General features: G+C 45.1%; 1 protein-coding gene across 2 annotated transcripts in view; it reads right to left on the reverse strand.

Annotated features, from left to right (window-relative positions):
• psme4b (proteasome activator subunit 4b) overlaps window positions 1-12,913 on the reverse strand; it is a gene marked incomplete at its 5' end in the record, with an annotated part of 40,244 nt that overhangs the window by 3,120 nt on the left and 24,211 nt on the right. For both annotated transcript variants that reach the window (XM_084342963.1, XM_084342964.1), the window contains 20 exons: window positions 1,166-1,299; window positions 1,544-1,682; window positions 2,697-2,852; window positions 3,801-3,929; window positions 4,123-4,208; window positions 5,425-5,627; window positions 5,821-5,952; window positions 6,138-6,229; window positions 7,625-7,729; window positions 7,844-7,996; window positions 8,288-8,413; window positions 8,501-8,567; window positions 9,016-9,169; window positions 9,723-9,804; window positions 10,785-10,914; window positions 11,139-11,192; window positions 11,368-11,504; window positions 11,593-11,802; window positions 12,157-12,285; window positions 12,463-12,558. In XM_084342963.1, coding sequence (XP_084199089.1) covers window positions 1,166-1,299; window positions 1,544-1,682; window positions 2,697-2,852; window positions 3,801-3,929; window positions 4,123-4,208; window positions 5,425-5,627; window positions 5,821-5,952; window positions 6,138-6,229; window positions 7,625-7,729; window positions 7,844-7,996; window positions 8,288-8,413; window positions 8,501-8,567; window positions 9,016-9,169; window positions 9,723-9,804; window positions 10,785-10,914; window positions 11,139-11,192; window positions 11,368-11,504; window positions 11,593-11,802; window positions 12,157-12,285; window positions 12,463-12,558 — 2,514 coding nt within the window. The remainder of the gene's footprint in view (window positions 1-1,165; window positions 1,300-1,543; window positions 1,683-2,696; window positions 2,853-3,800; window positions 3,930-4,122; window positions 4,209-5,424; window positions 5,628-5,820; window positions 5,953-6,137; window positions 6,230-7,624; window positions 7,730-7,843; window positions 7,997-8,287; window positions 8,414-8,500; window positions 8,568-9,015; window positions 9,170-9,722; window positions 9,805-10,784; window positions 10,915-11,138; window positions 11,193-11,367; window positions 11,505-11,592; window positions 11,803-12,156; window positions 12,286-12,462; window positions 12,559-12,913) is intronic.

Below are 12,913 nucleotides of genomic sequence, written 5' to 3' on the forward strand. Positions count from 1 at the left end.
ATTAACATATAAAACATACACTGTACGTTATCAACAATATATTTTAAAAGTCACATCAGCCCTCCTCAAAGACTGAGCAGAGCGCTTTTCCTCAGGGAGAAACCAAAATGTCCCATCACTGGAATCGAACATACATTTTAAAGTGGTGTGTTTGTGTCTCAAAATTAGGACGCTTCCATTAAACCCCGCAGTAAACTCCCGCAATAAAAGAGGATGTTGATAGTTCTCTCCGTCGCTTCATTTGTTCTGAGGAGTTAAGAGCCGATAACGGCCTTTTTTTGATAACAGCCACTATCTGTTCCCACAATGAGAGCTCCCCCCTTAAAGTTTTTTAGCGGTGGAACTAGAATGAGGCCGACTGTGACTTGCAAAGCGAGCAGTCGTTGATCTGGATCCAGCAGCAGCCGCCGCAGCAGCTGACAATCCGTCCGCCAATGGTCTCATTTGTTTACGCGGATTAAAAAGGAATGATGTAACAGTGATTTATTGATGTTAAAATGCCACATATAACAATTTAAATACGCGACGTGGAAATTATTTAGAGCGAGACGAGTTTGGAGCGAAAAGTTAGAGTGGTTCAACAGGGACAGAAAAACAGGGTTTTAAACTGGTGATCACTATAACCAAGGATGTATTCATGACTTAAACATCGGGCGCATCTATTTTACATCACGGCCTTCAAACAAAATGATTAGATTAGATTTTAAGCAAGGAAGGAGGTGCCTCGAGGACTTGCTCTGACTGCAGATTAGTCCGCCTGAAGAAACCTAAAGATGATGTATCCCTTATTATTCTGCACAAAGCGTGTTTGACTCTTCTGCTCGGCAGCTCTTTTTTTAATAGACTGGGTAATTCATCCGCTCGCAAATATATACTTTAACTGTATCTCATCGTATTCCCTTTCTCATCTCTTTCACTTTGCAACAGGAGAAGCTCTAAATTATCATCATCATTGGCTCGCCGTCACTGTAATATATTATTCAAACTCTGCACTACGGATTACATTGTATGTCTTCTTCATGCCTGAAGTAAGGCCAAAGACACAATTTTCTCCTCAATTGGACAATGAAATTGTATTCTTTCAGCTCACAGTCAGTGTTGAGCGAGATGCTTGCATGTAGGTGTGTGTGTGTGTGTGTGGGTGCTAGTGTGTGTGTGTGTTTACCTCTATAGGCTGTGGGTCGTTGAGATGGTCGCTCAGGTCCATCAGTATCTGAGGCATCCAGTCTGGGACGTCGTAGGGGCTCGACAGGATGCACGCACTGAGGCCGAGCACTCCAGCATGGCGCCGCACCAAGTCTGCACACACACACACACACACACACACACACACACACACACACACACACACACACACACACACACACACACACACACACACACACAAAAGGAGAGTTAAAATGGGCTGTAGAATTTCAAGGTTCACAATTCCCCTGGGATAAGAAAGGGTAATAGGGCAAGTATTACTGTGATTGCCTCACTGTGTGATTGTGACGTGCACTTAAAAGTGTGTGTGTGTGTGTGTGTGTGTGTGTGTGTGTACCTGTGGAGGCCAGCTCTCCTCTGGCCTTGGGGAGGCGAGTCTGACTCAGCGTCTGGAGCTGTGTCTGCAGACTGGAGTCCAGAGGGAAGAACTGGCACTGCAGTAAACCACTGAGGGTGGTGCCTGCCATGTCCCTCACCTACAGGGAGAGGCAAGAAGGAGGGAGGGAGGGAGGAAGAGTTGGAATAAGGGAGGGAAAAAAAAAAAGAGACCCGCGATGATCAGAACCGACAAATAAAGGATGCGGCGGAGAGCACGAGGCAGTTTTAGGGCGAGAAACGCATACACAATTTATTAAAAGAGGCGAGTGCAAGGAGATCGGGGAGAAGGCGAGGCACACAGGACAGAGATGAGCAGAGGAGGGAGGAGAGGGGGGAGGAGGAGAGGGGGGAGGCATAGATGCTGAGTTGAGCTGAGGTAAAATTCACTTGCAGAACATCACTGCCTTCCTGCATCACTTTGCATAAATTATGAATAAGCACTGAGTGACGGTTGATGCATTCAAATAGACAATGATTCAAAGCCAACACGTTCTTCAGCACTTTTTTTTAAACAAAATATTAAGAGAAGCGACTGTTTTTTGTGAGCGAAGCACGGCGCTTATTGATTTTTCACCTGCACATCCAGATCAATTGGAAGGCAGACAGGCTAAAGAAAAGCTTTAAGAGCACGAGGACAAGCGAGAGATAAAAGATGACGCAACCCCAATATAAGAGGAGACTGTGCACCGGTAGTAAAGTTGATTTTATTGCAATCGATAAATAGACATGAATAATTAACCAACATGACGTTTAGTCAATGTGAACAGTCAAAACAAATATGCTTTGCCAAATTTTAACTTCGGGATTAGATTGACTGATGGTGTTATTTTTAAATCAGTTAAATCACAACGGCGAGCGCTCCATCAACGTCCCTGTAACCACAGAAGAAGAGAGAGGCGCCGGAGTAAATTAAGAGCCGCGCGGCGAGGTAGATGGTTATTTTTTTAGCAATAACCGTGAACAGAAAAAAAGGGATTAAGATTTAGCGAGGGGAGACCAGGGGACAATAAGTGGCCATTTATAATCCTGTGACAATTATACCTTACAGAGCGGCGATGGCTGTATTAAAGCAGTGCGTTTGCTGCCCCTTTTTTTTCCTGTGCATACATTACCTCAAGCTGCTCGTCAAGCAGCAGCTGCATCACCAGCGTTCGGATGCGGAGCACCTCGGCAGGCACGCTGAGCAGGGTAAACAGGTTGTAGAAAACCATGATCTGGAGGTAGGTCAGCACTGAGAAGCGAGCGTGCCAAGACCTGCTGCCCGCCATCTGAAGAGACAGAGGCACAGAGGTGGGTTAGGGTTCACACAGAGGCCCTCAAGTCCCTTAAGATATGTTTTATGTGTCCTGTGTACACAAGATCCATACGTCTGTGTGCACAAGTTATTACTGTGTACAGAACAAAGTCATTTATTGTTTATCAGGTTTTAACTTCACCTTTCACATAATGAAAACCGTACTGAGGTGCAGCTGTGGTTTTTTTCATCTAATTGCTAACGTCAGCATGCTAGCGTACTCACAGCGACGTTCTAATGCTAAACAGGTACAATGTTTACAATGTTTAATGAGCATGCTAACATAAGCTAATAAGCGTTAAAGACCAGTACAGCTGAGGCTGACGGGAATGTAATTAGGTTTAAGTGCGTTGGACGAATAAAAAAAGTCATACCATCTTCTCACCCGCAGAAACAGGCCGACTGTTTCCCTCTGCTTTATTATTATTATTATTATTATTATTGTAGTTGTTGTTGTTGTTGTTGTCATTCTTCTTCTTCTTCTTCTTCTATTATCGACTCTTGCTCAATATTTAGTGTAGACATACAGTATAAGAGTGGTCTCGAATAATATTTCTCAAGACATTATCACCTATTCCTTCAAACACCTTTTTGCGCCCAGCATGAGATATTTTCTTCCCACATGATAAAATATGTATGTTTCGCTGTCAAGGCGCAACCCAAGAAAATGTTGTTCAGATACCACCACGAGTCAAATCCGAAACTGTGGCCACGACGGTTGGATATTCTCTCAACAGGGGTGTGACTCACATACAGAAAGCATCACATAGTAAGCAAATTAAAATAGCACAGGTTGTTTTTAGTCCAACAACACCTTGGGCAGCATTAGCGTCGGAACACTGACAGCAGGCAGGTGGGGCAGTGTGAGATTGTGTGTGTGTGTCTGAGTGTGTGTGTGTGTGTGTGCGCGCGCGAGTGTTACCTCTTCCAGCGCTGCCAGAACCAGAGGGATGTGCTCAGGATACAGCAGGCCCTGGGACATGAGAGAGAGACACGTGCGCGCATCCTGCTTCATCTCATCATAGTTCTCATCAATCTCCACCGGGGCAATCTGCAGGGAGAGAGAAACGGTGAGAGAGATGGAGAGAGGTAGGAAGACACAGAGCGACGCACCATTTTGAGTAAATGAAGAGAGAAATTGAGTTTAATGGGCAAGTAAGATTGAGTGGGTAATAATGCTGCGCTGGGACCTGTGAGTATGTGTGTGTGTGTGTGTGTGTGTATAGATGCGTGTGTGTTGTTACCTTGAAGAGCAGAGGCAGGAGCTGTAGCTGCTGCTGAACAGGAGTGGTGAAAGTTCGCCCGGCGCTCGCCATCAACCATTTCAACACTGCAAAACAGCACACAGAGACACAAAACACACATATAAACACACACACACACACACCCATAGAGGAGATCTTGGGCTGCTGCCAAAAAATAAAAACAAACAGCCTTGCCGCTGTGACCTTACTGCATTCCTCTGCTAATAAAACACAATCTATCATGATTTAGTATCTAATGATTTGGATAATTTCTTAACTAGATATTTATCTGAATAATGGAGATCAGAGGAGCAGCAATGCACAAAAGTTAAGATGAGGAATGAGGTCTAAATCCAGCGTTCGGTGACCGAGGCAGGTGCTTACGCAACCACCAAAAATAAGAAATCTTGATCTGAAATGAAATATCTGCTCGAAAATTATTAGGAATTCTGTTTTTCAAACAATGTTCTCTCCTTGAGAAACACACCTACTGCTTGACCTCGGGCAGCAAAATAAAACCACTTTTTATTTTCTTTCATTAACGTGTAAAAACTTTTTTCAAAGCCTTTTCCCCACAGCAAAATAAATCTGATGGGGAAACTATTTAATATTTTGTTTTTAGCGGGTCGAACCACCGAACTGTGTGTTTCTCACTGATGGCTACAACCTCACAGTTCCTGGAGTGGTCTTCTGCGAGCAGTTTTGATTTCATACGGGTTTTAAGTATCGCGGCTGAAGTTTGTTAGAGGTGTCTCTGAAAAACAGAGGGGGCAGCACATCACCTTGGCAAATAAAACTACATGTATCCGCATAGATGAATACCAGTAAAGGCAAATCATCCAAAGAATGTTGTAATGTTGTGGAACTGACCCTTTAATTGATTATAATATGAAAGGAAAGAAAAACAAAAGTGAACTTTATTTATTTAACTGCTACTGGCGACTAGCCTTTAACTGAGACGACAAAAGAATCAATAATAAAATCTAGTACAAATTACTGCCTCTACAAGCCCTCCCGAATATTGAGTTAGACTCTTTTCCATATCTATTTTTTTTAAAGGCCTGAACACACACCCTTGAAATTCTCTTCATCTCCACTTTGCTACCTTTTAAAGTGGATTTAAAAGGTGAAATCGATAAGGGATCACAGCTTTTAGCTTGTTTCATCGGGCTTCAGTGTGTCAGTTTATTTCATCAGGAGAACAAGCTGTCCTGGCGTTGATGTATACATATTTTCCCGCAGCCGCTGTCCACCCCCGGTCCCTCCACCACACTGTACACATGCTCGCATCCACAGTCTCACCCGTCTTGAGCAGCTTGACAGCCTGGGTGCGCTCGTCCGTCTCCTGGGTGTTCTCCTCGTGGACGTGGTTGTGGATCTCGGGCTCCGACGTGAGGGGCTTGAGCCGCTCTAGGACCCGGGTGATGAACTCTGCCACGTGGGGGGAGGACGTGGGCCGGGTGTTGGGCAGGGCCACGTCTATCATGAAGATATAGGTCAGGACACTGGAGAGAGAGAGAGAGAAAGAGGGGGACAGAGGGGGTGGAGGGGAAACAAAAACAAAGAAAAGAGTCAGAGAATAAGAGCGAGTGAGACAGACGTGGAGATTAGCAGGATTAGAATTAAAACAGTGCACTCAAACTAATTAGATTAACCTATTTAAACATGATTACGTAAGATAACGAGAAAATTCAGTACCTTCCGATGCGCTCCCTGACATTCTTATACACCTGGGTGAGTTTGGGCTCCAGGTAAGCCAGCAGCCGGTGCAGCAGTTCAGAAACTCTCCACTGCTGCTGGGCCAGACCTCCCTGAAGAACGTACAGCAAACTGACAGAGACAAAGAGACAGAGGGGGGATTGAGGGATAGAGGGGTCGCTGTGTTACTGCGGCACGTCAGCTCATGTTACCACTGCAGGCTGAAATCAGAAACCTCTGAAACGCTGTATGACATAAACACATACTCTGTGCATATAGTTATTCATGCACACACACACACACACAGATGCACATACCTGGCATCCCTGAATGAGCCGCCCTCTCCGCTGAGCGGGCTCTGCATCAGCAGCTCCAACAGCCAGTGGAGTTTCCTGGGGTCCCGGCCCTCCTATTGGACAGCAGCCAGTTCAGATTAGGCTTATTTTTGGAAACGTTGTTTTTAGGTGGACGACATGTACACATCCACTAAGCTACTGTAGGCACATATTTCTAGACTGTTACTTCCAGGGGAGACAGAGAAAGAAGTCTGTGCTTCAGAAGTCTCTGTGTTTTTCCATATTACATCTTAATTCAGTGTACATGTTACTGATGTTCAACACAAAAGCAACGCGCTGATATTTATTCACAGATGTCAAGCGAGCAGTACAACCAAAAGAGGATTCACAGAGTTTTTATGAAGGAGTTAATCAGTCTAAAGGGATTTCAAACACATTTTCAGAGTTTCGCGTTTACACATAGGTGTTGTTTACACTGGGGATGTGTGCCCATCGCTTTTGAAAAACACAATTTGTGAAAAATGTGCTAAGAAATAGATCACACTAAGAAATGTTGAGATAAAAATCAATTCTGTTGCACCATTATGCATTCCTTCCCTGCTGTAATTATGTACTCTGACCTTATTAAATCCCTTCATTACTTTGCCTTCAAGAATATTTGTTGAAGAGTCCATCTGTGAAGAGCACGTACACCTACATACACCATGTACGAGGTATACAGTATGCAGGTGTGTGTACACGTAGTAAGTGTATGTGTGTAGGTATAGATATACTGTATGTATGGATTTGTCATTGGACATCAGTACTAATCTAACTAATGCCTTATAATTCACTCCTTCATGTGACAAAAATGTTTCAACTAGAACATGAAACCCTTTCTTTGTCTGTTAGCCATGCTAGCAGCTATGTGAGGCTGTACTTAGCTAAAGGGTGCTAACGCTAGCATGGCAACAAGCTCATAACGACAACACGCTGAGGTTCAGCAGAAATGTAATGCTCACCATTGTTGCCGTCTTGGTTTAGAGTGTTAGCATGCTAGCCTTAGCGCTTCACACAAAATACAACGATGTCATCAGTTTTGCAGGTATCTGGTCATGAAGCTGACTTTTGATCACCTACGTAATTACAATTCATCTTGAGGAGGACTTTAATGTCTGAACCAAATTTCTTGGAGTCCTCAGCCTCATGATGGTGCTCGAGGAAAGGTCATCAGGGTTGAGACTACGCATATCTACAAAATCTTATAGAAATTAGTTGAATAGTTGCTGGACTGCAGTGTTGGACTGACTGCGACATAAAAACAACAAAACTTGTGTGATCCCAGACTGCTTGTGCTGCAACTAACGTCTTCGAGATACTATTTTCACCTGAATGTTTTATCGACTTTTAAAAAAATCTGATCTCCGGCATTTGTCATATGGAAAATACACAGATAAATTCCCAATTTTCTTTATCGATCGCTGAGTTTGTGTTGCGTGGGGGCGTTTGTATGCGTGTGAGCAGCTCACGCAGGCGGTGGCGATGCAGGTGCCCCAGTCTGTGTAGGTTTCCACTGTGATGTTGGTTAACGCTGTCCTGATCAAAGGGCACAAAACCTTCCACAGCCTGTCCACCTGAACGCACACACACACAATAATGAAAGTTTTTATTAATATTGACTTTTCTTATCAGAAAGCGGCGCAGTGTGTATATTTGTTGCCGCGTGTGTGTGTGTGTGTCTCCAGTACCTGGCTGAAACTCCAGAGTTTGCTGCCTCTGATTAGTCCTGCAGTAATCTCACACACACAGCGCTGGGAGCTCTCGTGGGGGTCGCCGGCAAGCTGCTCCAGGTGAGGCCACAGTAACGGCAGGAACATGTCGCCATAGTTACGAAACAGCCCCTGTCAATCAAACGTGAGCATGAAGGTTTGTTCGCTGTGGGGGAACAGAGACCCTTTTCTTTTTTTCTTTTTTTTTTTTTTCGAAAGCAAAGAAAGACAGATTACAGTCATTCGTTTTGACGCAAGCAAGCTGTCAGCTGACTGACGGAGGACAATGAATCAAAGCGGTTGATGCCACAAATTCCATCTCTGCGTAGCTCAATTCGGCCTTGGCTCGCCGCGGTATGCTGTGTCACTTCTTTGTAAAAAGGTTTTTGCAAGATCGATTGAGGCTGAGAGTTTAAATTGCACCTTGAAGAGACAGAAGCGTCGCGGGTTGAAGCTGTCTTTTCCTTTCCGATCCTCCAGAGAGAGAAACTCTATCAGCTGGTCAATAAACTCCGGGTCCGAGAAATATTCAAAGATGATCTTTTCACCCTGCGCGACACACAAACAAACGACACATGTAATAACACCGGGGCCGCCAGAGAGGCACTTCGAGTGTGGTACGGTGTGAGCACGCACCTCGCTCATCTCTTCATACGACAGGTCATCTTTTGGCTTCTCAGAAGCTGCATGGATCATCATTTCTCTGAGAGGAGCGGGGAGACAAAGAAGAGGCTGCTGTGATTTATAGGTAACAACAAACAGAAAAAAATATGGATAGACGCATACTGTCTTCAAATGAGCAGCGAGGATAAATGAATGATTAAAAAGTCTGTTAGTCAGCAAAGACACCGGGACGGCCAGCCAGCCCTCCACCTATACATCAATTCTTCTATCTAGGCCAGGCAGGAAGTCGTTCAGTCAGCCTTATCTAGGCCAGGTCGTGACAGGAAGTCAGTTCGACACCCTGCTAGTCCTCCAGCCGCCCAGATCACTCATCCAGCAGTTAGTCGGACATAAAGTTAGCCACAAAGCCGAGCGTCAAATCAACCGGGCGGTTAAGTCAATCAGCTCTTTAGCTCTGTCCAACCGAGCAGTTAATCAGCCTTCCAGTTTCTAAATCCGCCGCCTAACCACTCAGTCACTCTCCTCACCTCGGCCATGCGTAGTAGCCCCAGTGCGTTTTCTCCACATACTGCTGAGACTCCCACTGCTCCTCGCTCAGAGGGAGGCTGCTGCTGTCGTACTGCAGCCAGCGGTTCCCCTCACGATCCCCGGCACACCGTCCCTCGGGTTCCTCCACGCCGCCTAAACACAAACGCATGAGCAGGACACACACTGTTGGAAAAGATGTGGGAGAGATTTTCTCGTTTCGAGCAATTTATCTTTTAATAGGAAGCAAATGTGGATTTATATTCCAGTCGTGTTGCTTACTGGACGGGGAATTAGCACACAATTAGTTCGTACGCCATGTTGTGCTATTTAATCAAAATTAGATGCTGAAATTGCAACTGAATCTGTTTCGGTGACTGGATTGAGAGAAAGTCTTACAGCTACATTTACAGCATTTACGCTTGGAAAACATGATTGTTGTTGTTGTTGTGTTTTTTATGCTCCTATCAGTGACTGGAATAAAGATGGACGACACCACAGTTCCTCAAGGGTTAAGCGACAACAACATCTCAATATCCCCTCGGTGGCTGGCTTCAGCACAGGTCACAAACCCTGCGACCTCCAGGTTAGCTCCGCTCAGTACCGCCCACACTCTGGCTCAGAGAAATGACCTCACCTGTGCACAATTGGACGACTTATATTCGGGATATTTTGGCGTCATTTTTATGTGTAAGTGGCTCGTACTCACTGATCTCTGACGGCTTCACAGTGACTTTCTTTCTTGGTCGTTTTAGCTGTTTCAGGATACCGGCCATCGCTGAGATCGCCACCTACAGAAGAGAAAGATTAAAGAGTGGCTCAGATAGACAGTTTTACATTATTTTATTGCATTGCTGCTTATTTTTTAATGTACTGCTGCGACTTTAATGTTGAATATCAACCAGAATGGCACTCAGTAGAGGGAATATCTCCACCAAGGCCCAACAGTCCCCTCTAATCCCATCAAGCCTAATAAAGTATTTAAATCTGCTAAATTAAGATTTTTATTTGGATCCACATCGAATTGTAATCACTCATAGATACCCGGCACGGAAATACACCTGGTTTTGATCCATGCATTATTCTACTCGTCCTCAATCCAAGTTTCGTGGAAGTCAGTTCAGTGGTTTACATTTAATTCTGCTGACGATCCAACAAACCAACAAACAACGAACACAGTCAAAAACATCCTTTGCTGAGGTAATTAACCTGCAAATTATCTTCACAATTAATCGGTTAAACATTTAGTTCATTTAAAATTATAAAAAATAAATAAATAAAACTGCTCGTCACAATTTCTGAGAGCCCAAAGCGACGTCGGCAGTCTAAAACCTGAAGACTCGAACAAAGAAAAGCAGCAAATCCTCCCGTTTAAGAAGCTGGAACCAGCAAATGTCTGACACCTTTGCTGAAAAAAGAAATTGCACCAAAGAGTGAGCTGCTGAAGGACACTATTTTCCCCACAATGCAATGCACAAAGCAAATGGAGCTGGAAAATAAAGTGAATAAAAGAAAGACCTTGAGAACGACAAAAACAAGAGTTTAATCGACAAAAGTATGTTAACGTCTTGTCTGCGGACTCCAATAAGAGTTTATTATAGCATGTAACATGTGCTGCGGATTGAAAGTGGGACACAACATCTGTGTGAAGGTCACAGAGACACGCGACTTCACGTCTGAATCATCACATGAACCCATCTCCATCCTCGCAGCCCGACCATTTACCTTTCATCCCCACGAACACAAACTGACACACACAACAGCTGCCGACCTTGCGTATGCTGATGGAGTCGTGTATGAGGCTCTGTGTGAAGAAGAGGACGGCGTCGGGGGGCAGCGGGTGATCCTCTCTCAGCTGGAGGGCCAGCAAGTCTGTGGCCATGTGCTCAAACTTCCAGGGCCTGAAACACGAGCAGACGAGTCTTGTTGGTGACTTAAAAAATTAAGTAAACCCGTCTTGCGAGGTAGAATCCTTTCACTGAACTTTAACAGCCGCAATATTTATGATTTGCAGGTGACATCACCGTCTAAAGGCTGCATTTTAAATACAGAATATGTAACACAACTTGCAAAGTGTATTCGGATGTTTTGATGTGCATACACACACGACACAAAGAAAACCTACAGGTTACTGTCTTCAAGGCAGTCCAGCAGATCATTGACCAGCTTCTCGTACTTCCTGAATAAAAGAAAAAAACAAGTGTTTGTCAGTAGCGCTCGTGCCTCCACAAAGGGTAATAACAGTAAATAAAACATGCTGCTGCTCAAACTCTTCTCTAACCTTGAGAAAACTAAGACAGCATTAAAAACTAAATAAAATAGCAAATAACACCAACTCCAGTTCGTATTCTCACCTCGCAGCGACCACGTTTCTGATCCGCTGACGCTGGAGCCCCTCTTTCAGCTCCTCTACGGAAGGTGCTTCCGAACAAGGCGTGGGATTTTCAGACTGCGTGATCTGATTGGCTACCTCCACACACCCTTCGGTTACCTAGCAGTTGAACAAATGGGCGCACTAATTAAAAAAGACAGATCAGATGAGAGGGAGCTTATTGGCTGTAGATGAACAAGCTGCTCACGGTGAAGTAGATCCCGATGGTGTCGTGCTGGCGGTGGATCCTGTCGATGATGTCGTCGAGCAGGCGACCGATGGACGGCTCCTCCAGGGTCATAGTGGGCGAGAGTCCGCAGCGGACCAGAGCGGGCCACATCTCCCCGACGCAGTCCCAGTCCCTCGAACTGGCCAGGGTGACGCTGCCGTGCACAGCCAGCAGGCAGTACAGAGCGCCCTGAGCGACAGAAGCACAGATTTCTAAACAGAACATTTTTTTTCCGGTGCCTTGTCTCCACTCTAGCCCTGGGGATAGTCAACAAAAACTTGTGAGCAGACCTCAGGCTAACATCAGGAGAGAGAACAGGGCAGAAATGTGGGCTGGGTCAAGGCCCGGCTGCCTTTAAAACAAGCAGTAAAACTTTAAAATCAATGCTCAGCACAGGGAGGCCATCAAATACATGCTGAAGACACACTTTTGGACTGACTTCAAGTTTCAGCACCACGGACAGAGATCATTGGGCGCAAACCCAGAGCGACTGCTGCGTTCGTCGCCGTGTGCCACACTACAGCACATGTGTGTGTGTGTTACCTTAAACTGCTGCGTGCCAGCGGTGTCTTGCGGCGAGAGCAGTTGAAGGATTCGGGGAATCAGGTCTCTGTAGGAGAAGCTGTAGGTCCCTAATGCGGCCGTCAGCACAGTCTGGGCTCTGCTGCGTACCTGCACAAACACATAAAGCCAGATGTACATGCATACACTCTGAATTAATTTCTGTTTCACCAGAGATATTTATGTTAATAACATCAGGTAAATGGGAACCAACAGATGTTCTGATTGAATTTTCCTTGTTAATTTGTCTTGTGTGTGTGTGTGTGTGTGTGTGGCGTCAGTTTTTACCTGGCTGTAAGTGCTGGTAGAGAGCAGCAGCAGATCACAGAGCAGCTCCTGATGAACCACTTTATATTCACTGCCCTCGACCACCAGCTTCCTCATCTGCTCACACAGGAATACAGTTTTTTAAATATTGTTTAAAACACCTAAAACACAACAAAACACATTTTCCCTCGTACCTGTAGTGCTTTTTATTCATACTGACTGTTCGTAAATGCACAGGAAAGATAGCCGATGGTTGAGTGTCATTCCCAGGACGTCAGATACTGACATTTTGGGTTGCTAAAGCGTCCCGAGCGGCACAAAAATAGCTGCCTTTTCTCCTCATTAGAGTCCGTTTCCCTCTTGTCACGTCGGTCTCGTGATCTTGGGAAGGCGGTGTGCGAGGACGCAAAATAAAAGCAATCGCTAATTCCCCTCAAATGCATTAAAAGTGAAGTAACGAGCCCGTTTGTAA

Source organism: Pagrus pagrus (genome assembly GCF_965226575.1).
Source record: "Pagrus pagrus genome assembly, chromosome: 21".
Lineage (NCBI taxonomy): Eukaryota > Metazoa > Chordata > Actinopteri > Spariformes > Sparidae > Pagrus > Pagrus pagrus.